At 49.3% G+C, this 13,257-nt stretch overlaps 1 protein-coding gene across 1 annotated transcript in view; it reads left to right on the top strand.

Moving 5' to 3' along the window:
- SLCO2A1 (solute carrier organic anion transporter family member 2A1) overlaps positions 1-13,257 on the top strand; it is a 97,265-nt gene that overhangs the window by 42,294 nt on the left and 41,714 nt on the right. The window contains exon 2 of the mRNA XM_054552655.2: positions 7,887-8,024. Within this exon, the coding sequence (XP_054408630.1) occupies positions 7,887-8,024 (138 nt within the window). The remainder of the gene's footprint in view (positions 1-7,886; positions 8,025-13,257) is intronic.

Below are 13,257 nucleotides of genomic sequence, written 5' to 3'. Positions count from 1 at the left end.
GGTGAGACAACTCAAAGTGGGGTTGGGGGAGGACTTCAGTTTATAGGTAGATTTAAAATTTTCTGATTGACATTGGTTGAGTTTATCTAAAGACCTGGGAACAATAGAAAGGAAATGTCTGGGTTGTGATAAGAGGTTGTGGAGACCAGAGTTTTGTCAGACAGATGAAGCCTCCAGGTAGCTGGTCGGCTTCAGAGAGAATAGATTCTACATGTTTCTTATCAGACTTCAGGTCTGTGTTGACGTTAATGCAAGAGAGGTATAATGAGGTCTGTCTGACCCCCACTTCCTGTCGAGACCTGAACCAGTCTTTCAGGTTAAATTTTAAGAGTACTCTGGCTGAGGAGGAAGTCCATTCACAATGGGGATGGGTGGGGGTGGCGGGGCGGGGGGCCTTTGAATTTTATTTTTGATTTACGTGGACATAAGACATCAGTTGAATTTTCTAGTCTTCCTTCCCTGGGGTTTGTGTGGAAAACATCAGAGTGGGTTGACAGCACAGTCAGTCATTAAATAGGTAATAACCCCATGGGGATCACATTTCAGACCTTCTGCTGGTGTTCCTATAACCACGGTTAGATGCCACTGTGATCTAACAATGGTTAGATCGTAGTTCCGATGTTTAGTTTGGAAAACAGAGGCATGAACATGTAGATCAAAAAAAGCCATGTCTAGACTGTCCTTTGATGCTTTCTCCTTCATCCTGAGCTGTGGGGGCCTCCCTCCTTGTCTTGTGGCTTATCCACCATGGTCATTTCACTTATGTCACTGAAGCATGGCTTGGGCTAAGTCCCCCACACCCCCAAATTTACCTTGCATCTCAGTAGCTTTTGAGCCTTCTTAGCTCTTTGACACAGGTGGTAAAAAGTTCTCTCTTTATTAAAGAACTTCGTGGCCGCTCCAGTTTCCCCACTTCCTTCCTCTTTATATGTTTGTTAGGATTGGAGAATGAATGAGGCCGTCATGAGTGTGGCCTTGACAGTTAGAAGCCTGAGTGCCTCTTGCCCTCCCTGCCCTGCAAGAATGTTGTTCGTCCTCCGTGGGGTTTCTCTGCCAGCTTCCTTCTATAAGATGTGTCTCAAGTGTTGTGTTTACCTTAACACACACGCACAGCCCTTGTCAACCTAGATGTTTAGATTAGCACACACACACAAACCTAGATATTTGCCTGGGTTTTGAACCTGTCAAAATAGGCCTCTTGAATAAACAAAGGTATTCCAATGACATTGCCAATGCTCATGATTTAAAAAAACAAAAAACAAAAAACTGTTTGTCGAATTCCCTTCAAAGCCCCAGAACATTATTTTGAATACCTCATGGTTGCAAATCTTTTTTCAAATGAATTTCTTCTTTAGCCAACTTTATTGAGGTATCTAGTTTACATATAATAAAATGCACACACTTTAAATATTTGTTGAGTTTTGACAAATGTATAAACCTGTATAAATACCACCACAAAATTTAAAAGTAGAATATTTCCACCACGGTAGAAAGTCCCTTCATACATGGCTGCAAATCTTATTTCAGTTTGGGTTTAGCCAAGTAAGTAAGTAGGGCAGCTGAACTGACAAATGCTGTTTTGTGCCTTGTAAGTTGTGTGACTGGTAGATTGATCAGAAGCAGCACCAAAGGGGCAAATGTATAAATGATTGAAGACAGACCATTGGAATAAGTCTGTAGCCTCCCAGAATGACTACTGTGGTGGATGTATATTCTGGAGCTTGGACTTATCAGTTAGAGTACTTTACAGACATATTGTTCATTTGACAAAGGTTGAGCCCCAATTTTGAACTGGGCATCATTTCATGCACTGTGGATTTGTTCTAAAAAACACACATTGTATTTCCACCATGAAGTCTATATTCTGGTGGGAGGAAATGTCAATAAATGAGAAATCAAACGCATGATGTAATTTGGGGAAGCAATACATGCCAAGAAAAGAAAAAAAGTCGAGTGAGGAGATAGAAAATGATGGTATACACCATTTTAAAGAAGATGATGCAGCCCATGTAATTCATCTTCATTTTCTTTTCCTTTTGTGAAGAAATCACAAGACTCAAATTCTACCAAAGGTGTTTTATAAAAGGCACATGTTATCTTTCCATAAAGAATATTCTGGAGAGTGCTAGCATCTATTATAAAGTAGTGGTGATGTGTGTGTGGATGGGGAGTTACATAGTGAAAGAAGCACGGGAAAGTTGGCTTAAACAACTTAACCAATTCTTTACTACGGAACTCAGAACCTTTAATATGCGAATGTGACTGCACATATTCGTGAGGGAGGATTGTAGTATGTTATGTTTTCCAATTTGTTTTCTCCAGGGAGTTGTTTTGGCCTAGAGCATCTTAAGCAAGTGATGTTCTGGTAACACATTGTGGGAAATTCTATTCTAGGGTTCTCAGACTACAGGAGAACTGAAAGCAACCGGGAAGTTAAATTACTCGGAGGGCAAGAGGAGGGAGTGGAGGTAGCCTCAAGTTACTGAATATCCCTCCAGGATGTGGAGCACTCACCAGGCAGGGTGTGGGCCGGGCAGGTGGCAGGTGCCTGCAACATTCTGTGGTGGAAGCCTCACAACTCAGGTGTTATCATAGTTTTCATTTGCTAATGGGAAAACCTGCTGCTCAAGGAGACCCAGTTTGTAGCCAAAGGTCACACCATGGCTTACAAAGTCAAGATCTGAACCTAGGCCTGTTTGACTCCAAAACTCAAATCATCAAAAACTATAACACTATATTGCCTAAATAATGGGGAAGGGTAGGTTGCAACCCAACTAGCAAACCTTTTCCTACTCCCACCAATGCATCTCCATGTACTCTTGAACCCGTGTCCTCCTCAAGGGATGGGCTTGTGTTTTATCTGCACGGTGTCAAGTGTTGCTTGCTCTGTCACATGCTGGCCATATAGGAGGTACTTGGTAAGTTCGAGCAGCCGAGGTCATGGTCCCATCACATAAGCTTAGTATGTGGGGCCAGATGGCTGTGACCCTGAGTGGCCCTGACAGAACCATCCATCGACTTCCTTCCCTTTTCCCTGCCTTTTCTCCCTGCCCTTTTCTACCTTGCAGCCATCAGTCTGATCCCTCTCCATATCCACTGGAACGAAGGGGTCCAGATATATACAAACACCTCTGCCAGGGCCCCCAGGAGGCACCCAGACCTGACAGGGCTTGCAGGGGCCAATAGCTGGTGGCGAGATGGCTCTGTGAGGGGGTGGGGGATGTGGAAAGGAGCCAGCTCTGGCTGGAGTCTTTCACCCAGTAGCTAGGGGGAGAAAGTGGGGGAATTTCTGTACTTAGAGGCATGTCTTTCAGGAAAAGATCTGAGACAAATTTCCTCTCCCACCATCCCCATCTTCCTCTCATGAGACAACTGGGGAAGTTGGTGATGATTAGTCACTCCTGTTAATTCATTACTAATTTGGATGGAGGGAGACTGTTTTTTTCTAAGCCTCATGCTCAGAAACTCAAGTGCTCCATAACTGAACTCACAGTCCGTGATCTCCTTATGTGCTCCTCCTTCTGGACCTCCCGTTTCCATGCATCCATGCCTTTGACCTCTTCCTGGCCCTCAGGCTGGAAATGTAGCCCCGTCTCTTCTTTCACGTTGAATCAGTGACAGCCGTGTCAAGCCAGCCTTTGCAAGAGCCTCTAATTTGGTGCCTCTCCAGACCCACTACCCCAGCCAGCCCTCGTCTCTCCCAAAGCTGTTATGACAGCCCTCATTCCTCTGCTAGATGCTACTCTTGCCACCAGCCATGTGCCAAGCCTTCAGGAGTCAGCCCAGGGTGCTGGGATTTTTAGAAGCAACCTTGAACTAGACACACAACTGATCCCCATGCTGGGCCCCATACTGCTCCTGAAGGGCAGGGGAAGTTATCCAGACAAAGAAGGGGAAGACTGTGAGCAAAGGCACTGACATAGTGCCTTCAGGGAACTCTGAGAGTGTGACCTTGATGTGTTTGAAGGGCAAGGTGGCAGCAGGTGCTGTAGCTGTCTAATGCTGCATACCAGAACAATCCAAAACTTGGTGCTTAAAACAATGGCCACATTTAGGTTGCTGACAAATCTGACAAATCTTCAATCTGCACAGGGCTCATTGGGGATAGCTCATTTCTGCTTCACTTGGCATCGAGGGCTGGGACTGGAATCATCTGAAAGCTGGCTCAGTAACATGTCTGGTGGTTGATGCTGGCTGAGGACCAAAATCTGAACCGAGTTATCAGTGGAACATTAACATGTGGCCTCACTACGAGCAAGGAAGACTGGGCTTCCTTACAATGTAATGTCGGGGTACTAAGGGTCCCAAGGGAGAAAGAGCCAGCCAGATTCTTTGTCCACTTTTAGGATCCAGCCTCGGAAGTCACATAGCATCACTTCTCTTCATTAGAAGCAAGGAGCTAAGATTGGCCCATATTCAGAGGGAGAGAACACAGAACCCACCCCTTGATAGAGTGTCATTGTAAGAGGTGTATGTGGATGGGAGAGATTGGTGTGGCCATCTTTGCAAAATATGATCAGTCTCAGCAGAAAATATGGAGGCAGGCTGGGTCCAGGACTGTAGCATCTTGGCTATCACCCCTCACAAACCAACACAGCTGTTTGGCTAACAGCGGTGTTGGTTTTTACCTTATAGAAAATGGGACGCCAGTGAGAGAGGCCAATTCAGGCATGACCTGCTCATGTTTGTGCTTGAAAAAGCTCCCCCTGGGGTGGTGTGGTGGAAGATTTGAGAGGAGCAAGCAGGGGACCTGTGAGAGGCTGTTGCAGTGATCTGAAGAGGGATGGTGAGGGCCTGAGCCAAGGCTTACACCTGTAGAAGAGGCAGGGCTCCAATGTGGGAGACACCAAGAAGAGACCACGGGGCTGAGGGATGGGGCAAACACCAGAGGGTGAGGAGGAGGGACATCAAGAAGGATTATTGGTTTCTGGCTTGGGAAACTGAGTGAAGGTGATGGGGAATGAAGGAAAAAGGGGAGCAGTTTATAGGGGAAGATGATGAGTCCTATTTGGGAAGTGATTAGTTTGAGGGGCCTAGGAGTGTCCAGGTGGATACATCCAGCAGACAGTGGAGTGGACCTGCTTGCAAAACTCTGGGGAAAGTTCTGGGTACAGAACTGAGATTGGAGGCCATCATCCTATGGCAAATGGGATTGCCTGTGAGCAGGTGCAGAATGGATCGTGTCCAGAGAAGGGGTATACAGGCAGGCTTTGGGGGCATTAGTCTTTAGGGAGTGGTTAGAGGAGGAGGATCTGGCAAGGCATCTGAAGTCAAATTGTTTCTTTCCTAGGTCTGGCCTGGACCAGGGAACAATCTGGGTTCAAGTGAGCTTTAGTGCCCTGTTTCCATGGAAAATGACAGAACGTTGACAAATCCCATCCCCATCACTGTCATGGTCTTGTGCTGCTTTCTTATAACCTATAACCTATAATGTGGCTCTTGTCTTTCCTTCAACCTTATAGTGGCAATTCCTATGGATTAGGGAATTTCTATGATTGTTTGTTTTTCTTTTTCCTTTTTTTTTTTTTTTTTTTTGAGACAGTCTTGCTCTGTCGCCCAGGATGGAATGCAGTGGCACAATCTCAGCTCACTGCAACCTCCACCTCCCATGTTCAAGCGATTCTCCTGCCTCAGCCTCTTGAGTAGCTGGGATTACAGGCATGTGCCACCACGCCTGGTTAATTTTTGTATTTTTAGTAGAGACTGGGCTTCACCACGTTGGTCAGGCTGGTCTCGAACTCCTGACCTCATGATCCGCGCGCTTCGACGTCCCAAAGTGCTGGGATTACAGGCATGAGCCACCGTGCCCGCCCTTGCTTTTCTTTTTCTAGTCTTTCACATCTTACCCTTTACATGGATGGTCAGAGCCAGAAAGAGTCTTCTAGTCCAGTGACTGGAAACCACGTTGCCCCCCAGACTCTGCTGGTAGAAGTTTTCCAAATAACGCATTTGAGGCTTCACTCCTGCTGATTTTGATTCAGTAGGTCTGAGCTTGGGCCTAGCCTCTATATTTCAAAGGCACTCCCGCCTCCCCGTCCATGTGATTTTGAATCAAAGCTGAGTTATGAACAATTGACTTAGCCCAGTTACCTCACAGTTAGGAAAACCCAGTGCACAGAAGGGGGAAAATCACACACGAACCCAGATTGTTCCCTGGTCCAGGCCAGACCTAGGAAAGAGGCAATTTGACCTCAGATGCCTCACCAGATCCTCCTCCTCTGACCATTCCCTAAAGACTAATGCCCCCCAGACTCTGTCTCTAGACAGAGACATGACCCTTTCTGGCTAAGCTTGCTCTGTTGAATGAGCGGTAGGTCCAGATCTGGTCCACGCCAAGCATCGGGTGACTAGCATCTAAGCCCCAAAATGCCTACTGCATACAGGGCACGGGTTGGGCACTTGGGTTACCCCTTGCTGGACTTCGGTTTCCCCATTTGTGAAAATAGAGTGGGATGACATTATTATAAAATATTAAGAAGAATTTCAGAATATGAAAGAAAGCCCAGTGGCGCCTCTCTAGCATGGCAGGGGTGGAATGCCACCATGCCCCCAGACAGGCAGGCTTCCTTCTACCACCTGGGAGGAGTGGGGTGGCCACACAGGTTCAGGTGGCAGTCAGGAGAGGTGTCTGGTTTTGTGGGTATAAAGACCTCTCCAGACCTGGAGGCTGTGAGCATGGACACATGGATAGGCAGTGAGTTCTGGGCTCTGTCTGACATCCCAAGCTAGCCTCGCAAAGGTTCTGCCCTGGCAGGAAGGAAACCCCACAGCCTGGAGCAAGGGCACCTATAGAGGAAGGCTCAGCTTCGGAAGGAAATGGAAATGAAGGTGGAGCCCCGGTTGCTCTCCTGTGATGCCAGCCATTCATTCATGGAAAGAGCTTTGGAAGACTGTGAAATGGCACAACACTCACCCTTCCCTGGAGGAAAACCTCACCCAGAAGGGCGCCTTCCAGGAGATGCTTGAGAATAGGACTCCTGGCTCAGAGTCTGTTTGGCACCAGCGCAACAGCTGAGAACCTGGGGGAGCCCAGAGCTCAGCCTGGAGCCAACTAGGGACATCATGAAACCCTTCTCCTACCCTCCCTGATGTGTTATCTGTTCCCATCCACCATGGAACTCACATTTACTCAGTACCCCAGGACCAGGTATGAGGCCAGATGAGATACAGAGATAAATGGCCTTGGCCCCTTCCCTGGGGACTTGATCATCCATTGAGCAGGCAGCAAGCACAGTCAGTCACAGACATTCCTGATGAGAGGCCAAGATAGTCCTGATAAGAGATGAGGACATGGATGGGAACATTCATTCAAACCAGGTGCTTTGGGGATTGCATCATGGTGCCTTACTGGGAGGCATCAGAGGTGGGCCTCAGAGGACAGGTGTTGGGAATGGAAGACAGGTCAAGAGAGGTGGATCCATGTGACCCGGGCTTGTTCATCTCCCAAGAGTGGTTTGAATTGGATGGGGAGTGGCCTTCAGCCCTCACAGGGCACAGGAGGAGGGCAGACGTGCAGCCTGTGGAGCACTGCGGTGCTGTTGGGGAATAATCCAAGATGCTCAGCTGAGCAGTTAGGCCCTTCCCTTGGGGGTGAGTCCCCAACCCTGTCATATCTTCAACACCTTGTGGTTTCACTGGGCCACATATCACAACAGTGATAAGAATGCAGTAATAACAGGAATGGCTAGCACTTTGGGAGTGCTTCCTGCAGGGTGCAACACAATGTTGCAATGATGACGTTTCATCCTGGAGACCCTGGGAAGTAACTGCTCCTAGATAACAGGCGAGGAAACAGAGGTCAGCCTGCTGGGGCCCCTAACAGATGGCTGGGAGGGCGCCAGGGCTTGTCGTCCAGAAACCTCACGGGCCCATCACTCTTCCCCCAGGTGTTCGTGCTCTGCCAAGGCCTCCTGCAGCTCTGCCAACTCCTGTACAGCGCCTACTTCAAGAGCAGCCTCACCACCATTGAGAAGCGCTTTGGGCTCTCCAGTTCTTCGTCGGGTCTCATTTCCAGCCTGAATGAGGTGAGCAGGAGGTTCTGGTCCATCAGACTCCACTTGTGCACCACTCTGACCACAAGATCCAGGAGAAGCAGAGGAACAAGGGGCTGAGATGTGCACATAGGTGCAATGCCTCTTTCTGCCAGGTAACAGCAAAGGAAACAGCAAAGTGGGCACAGTGAGAGCAGCTAGATTTCCTGAGGCCTGACTTGTGCCAGGTACTGAGCTGAAAGCCTCCCACCCCTGACCTGGGGGCCTCTTCATGGCAGCCTTGCCAACAGGTACTATGTTCATGCCCACTTCACAGATAAGGATACTGAGGCTCAGGAGTACAAGTGGCTTGCTCCAGGTATGCAGGGCTGTCTGCCTTCAAACTCTGTGCTTCTAATTGAGTTCCGTGCAATCTGCCAGCCTGTGGGACCCCTGCCCCATACATAGTCTAGGGAGGATAAGCCTCAGGCATGCAGGGGGGTCAGCAGCCCTGGGCCCAGGCATCTCCTGTCTTATGAGGGCCACAAGAGCCAGAGCTCTTAATGGCCTTGACTTCCTGATGAGATCAGGGCTCTATGGCCTCCTAGCATCTCCCGCCATCCCTCAGTGACTGCATATCAAAGTTAGAGGAAGACAAGGTGGGCCGAGAAGCCAGAGGAGGTGGGAGGTTAGAGGGCAGGGCCTGCCAGGAGCCACTGGAAGCTGGGGAGAGAGAGTGAGCGGAGGCAGCAGAACCCCTTCATCCTGTCTCCATAGTCTGGAGACAGGGCTCCTGGGCTGGCTTCCATCTTCTCCCCAGGGCCACTCTTCCTGGATGGAGGCAGGCAGTGGCCCCTTCCCCAGAGCCGGGTTGCTCCTCTGGAGCATCATGAGGTCTTCCCTTGACTTAGTGAAATTCAAGTCAGTGCAGTCACTTAGAGCCCGGGCCCCTGTCCCGTGGCAGCTTCTGGCCAAAACAGAACCGTGAAAGAAGGCAGATATCTCCTCTCCCCAGCCTTCTCCTGCTGAAACAAGGCTTTCCCTTTCACCCCTCCCCTTCCTTGATGGTCCACATAGCAGTGACCCCAGGACCACTTTCCTGTGCCAGTCCCTTCTACGGTCCTAGGAGGGAGGCGCTCTTCACAGTCACGTTTCTCAGACAAGGAACCCGGCATCAGAAATCCTGAGTACTCCATCCAGGTCAGCCCCCTGCCATGGGCATGGTGCAGCCAGGGTCTGAGCCCGGGGCTGAGAGCTGCATGCTAAGGCCTCCTCTGTGAATTCCTAACTGTCTTCTCTACCGTCCCTCCAGTCTCTTGCTCACAAGCACTGCTCCAGCCAGTCTCAACCTCCACACACATCGCTGGAATCTTCACTGGTGCCCCTCGCTTCATGGGCCCCCCTCCATGGGCTCTTTCCTCACATATATGACATGCATGCACATATACACGCACAGTCCTGCAGCCTGTTTAAGTCATCCCTGCTGGCCTGAGACCTCCTCCTCTGAGCTTCCAGGCCTATGTGTGTGCCTTCCCTGCTTTCTGTGCCAGGTGTGTGTCTGTGTACCTGTCTGTGTGTGTGCCTGTGTCTCTGTCTGTCTGCTTGTATTGCTATCCTGAGCTTCCTGGTGATGCCTGGTGACTGGGTCTGCCTGACTGTGTGGTTGCCTCCTCCTCCAGGACAGCACCCTGGTGTCCCTGCCCTGCTTTCACACAGAATGACCCTCATCGATGTTGACCTGTGACTTCGGTAATGCCCCTGGCACATGTTGTCCTCACTCATGATGGATATCAGGGAAAACAAATCTCTGACATTTGCGTCACCACAGTCTTGTTTCACGGCCCTGGCAGGCATCACTAATTACCCACCCCGTCCTTTTCCTGCTGAGTTCATGCACAACCTCAGAATCCTTCTCAACACAATATTCTAGGCCCTGCTACTAATCAAAGTCAGAGCTGGCATGTGAGGTGAATCTTCTCTTTCACCTCAGCCCAGGTGGTAGCCAAATCTGTAATCTCCCATGGTTAAATTTTCATTCATGTTGACCCTATGCTTGGAACAAAAACCTGGGCCCAGAAACAATTGGATTCCTCAATGGGCTGGGAGTAGCTAGCTAGGACTTGTAGCAGGATCTGCGTAAGACAGGAGGTTGATTAGGCAATGAAAGAGCTTAATATTTTCCCAGGGATAGAGTTCAATCAGAAATAAAAATAATTCACCCATTAAAATCTTTCCTAGTCTCAGATGAACTTTTCAAGAATCTGAATTCAGCTCATGCCTGTGGGCATGATTTGAAGCAAATATCATCAGATAGTTCACTCCTCTGACCTTATAACCCTCTGTGTGTGTGTATCTGTGTCTGTGTATGTCTGAGTATTTGTGTGCAACTCTCTATGTGTCTGTCTGTGTACGGTATATGCCTGAAGCCTGGGGGGGATGTGAGAAGAGAGCCCAGCCTGGTGCAAGGGGAAGGTGAAGCTGCCTGGGTCGTGGAGTGTGCAGTGAACCTCCAGGAAGCATGAACCTGCAGTCTACAGCTTCCAGTCTCAGAGAGCCTTCTAGGGGCCCAGTAGGTGAGGTGAAGCTTTTGACAGGCTGGGCGTAAAAGGCCAGCAGCAGCAGGAGGAACTTAGTTAAGAAGGGAAGACGTGGAGCAACTTGGCTTGAAGCAGCAGCTTCTCTTGTCCACTATGAAAGGCCAGGGCTGAGCCCTAGAGGCTCCCTGCCCTTCACGCCACCCACCAGTGGTCCCCGCGGCCCTTTGGTTTGAGACGTTGAAGGGCAGGGGCATGTCACGATGGGCATTGTAACAGCTTTCAAAGGGTCTCACAGCAAGTCCATGGTAGTGTTTTAGGGGCTGCTCCAGGGCTGAGGAGACTGAGGTCTTGAGGCCCTCTTCTCAGCCAGAACAGCAGCATTTGGGGGGTTGTTTTATATTAGGGAAAAACAGTTTTTTCAAAGGGACTCTGTGGCTGAAGAAAAGTTTGAGAACAAGGTCTTAAGCCAGCATTAGCTGTAACACCTGTGGAGGTTCAGTTTCCCACAGAGAAACAAGTGCAGGCCCCTGGAGAGTGCGGAAGAGCTTCTCCTCTGTCCCTCCTCCCTGAGATCCCCTTCGGGGCCCTCCACTGACCCTCACCCAGGCCTTCTAAAGTCAGCCACAGTCAGCATAGCTGATATGATCTGACATTTACAATCATTTTATGAAAAGCCATACGGAAACAGGAAGGAAATAAACGAAATCTAGGGAGCATAAGAATAAAGCTCTCTTTCCAGGTGCGGGTTTCAGGATGTCCTAGATCCACCTTTGACGGGCTGCCCCTCACACACCTTCACATCCTCTTTCTTTGTAGATCATAAACCATCTCACTCTTGGCCACGCCGGAGGGGTCTCCTGGGCAACTATGCCCTCCTCTTGAAAAAGTCTACCATTTACTCATTCATTCATTTGTTCAACAATATTTAACGAGCACCAAGTATATGTTAGGCACTGCTCTAGGTGCTGGGGAAACAGGAATGAACAGACAAAAATCTCTGCTCATATATCATTCTAAGGATAAATATAATATTTATGGAAATAAAACATACTATAGATCAGGTTATGATGAGTACAATGAAGAGAGAGAGTCACGGATGGGAAAAGGTATACGGGGCCTCAGTGGTGGGGATGTAGGTGTATTTTAAATGAAGAGGTCAGAGAAAGGCCTCATGAGATGATTCGATCTGAGCAGAGGCCTGAATCTGGTTAAGAACGGAGTCCTGAGAACGTAAAGTCAGAAGGAGCAGCAAGAACCAAAGGGGGATGGGGGAATGCCTTTGTTCTTTAGTGTGGTCAAAGAACAGCTGGGGGCAGTATGGCTGGATGGAGGGAGGGAGAGGAGCAGAAGAGTGCAGACCTGAGAGGTGACTGGGGGCAGGCTGTGTAGGGCTCGGGAGGCTCTGGGACAGCCTTTGCCTTTTTCCACTGGAGGGTTTGAGCTGAGGGAACATGGTCTGACAGTTCAGCAGGACCCTTCTGGCTGCTGGGTGGAGAATGAACAGTAGCAGGACATGGGTGAAGGCAGGGTCCCATTAGGAGGCTACCACAGTAATTCAGACAGGATTGGAGGTTGAGGGGTCGCTGGCTTCCAGGTGGCTGTGGAAGGTCCTGCCAAGGGGATTTGCTGATGGATTAGATATGAGCGTGAGAGAAGTCAAGATGATGTTCGAGTGTTTTGTGTGAGCCACTGGGAGGATGGAGGTGCCGTTTACTGAGACAAGGAGGACCAGGACAGGGGACTGGGGTTTTGGAGGAAGGAAGAAGAGTGAGAGTTTAGATGAGCTGAGACTGTGGGACTTAGAAGCACACACAGAGCATAAATAGCCATGGAACTGGACACACTTAGGGGCAGAGCTCTGGGCCCAATGTTGAGAGTCCAAGGAGATAAAGAGGAATAAGCCAAGAAGACCAAGAAGGAGTAGACAGGGGAAGGGAAGCAGGAGAGGATGGTGACGTGGGAACTCCTAAAGAAGTGTTTCAGGAAAAAAGAAATGGTCAACTGAGTCAAATGGAACTGAGCATTGACCAGTACATTTGCCAACGAGGAGGCCACTGGTGACCTTAGTGACAGCCGTGTTCTGAGGCTCTGGCCTCTCTTTCCTGACATAGGAGTACCCGTTTCTCCAGCCAGGAGGAAACTGGGGTGTAACAAGGCAGGGCTATGGCTGCAGATTTACAGAGCTCCTCCAGTCCAGGTGAACTGTGCTCTGAGGAGAGGACCATCTTTGGTGGAGACGTGGTCAGAAGGCCTGGCAGCATCCCTTTACCACTGAAGACCTTACTCCCCATGCTGGAGCCTTCAGTTCCCTTCCCTGGTTCTGGGTGGGGCTCAGAGAGCACATCTTCCAGCGAGCACCAGGAGCATGGAGTTACCCATGTTTCCAGCTGGAAGGGCTTTAGGGGTGCTCTAGTTCTCATCCTTCATTTCACAGAATTGAAAACAGACCAAGGCAGGGGAAGGGGCAGGATAGTAGCAGAGCTGCTTGGGCAGAAACCCTCTTCTCCAGGAGGTGACAGACAACTCTAGTTAAGCCTTGGTGTTTCAGAGTCAGGCAAGACTGGTTCTAGCCACGCCCTAACCTCATGGTGACGGGCATGTTACTTAATATTCTGAGCCCCAGTTTTGTCAGGTAAAATGAGAATTGTTTCATGATTAAATGAGATAAGCATGTTGCTTGCTTGTTATTCTGGCCACCAAGCCAAGGTCCTTGGGTCCTTTAATTTGTACCTAATTAAACTTGGGATTTT

This window comes from Pongo abelii, chromosome 2 (genome assembly GCF_028885655.2).
Source record: "Pongo abelii isolate AG06213 chromosome 2, NHGRI_mPonAbe1-v2.0_pri, whole genome shotgun sequence".
NCBI classification, from domain to species: Eukaryota; Metazoa; Chordata; class Mammalia; order Primates; family Hominidae; genus Pongo; species Pongo abelii.
The sequence above is the reverse complement of the archived record's forward strand: the minus strand, read 5'-3'. Positions and strand labels throughout refer to the sequence as shown.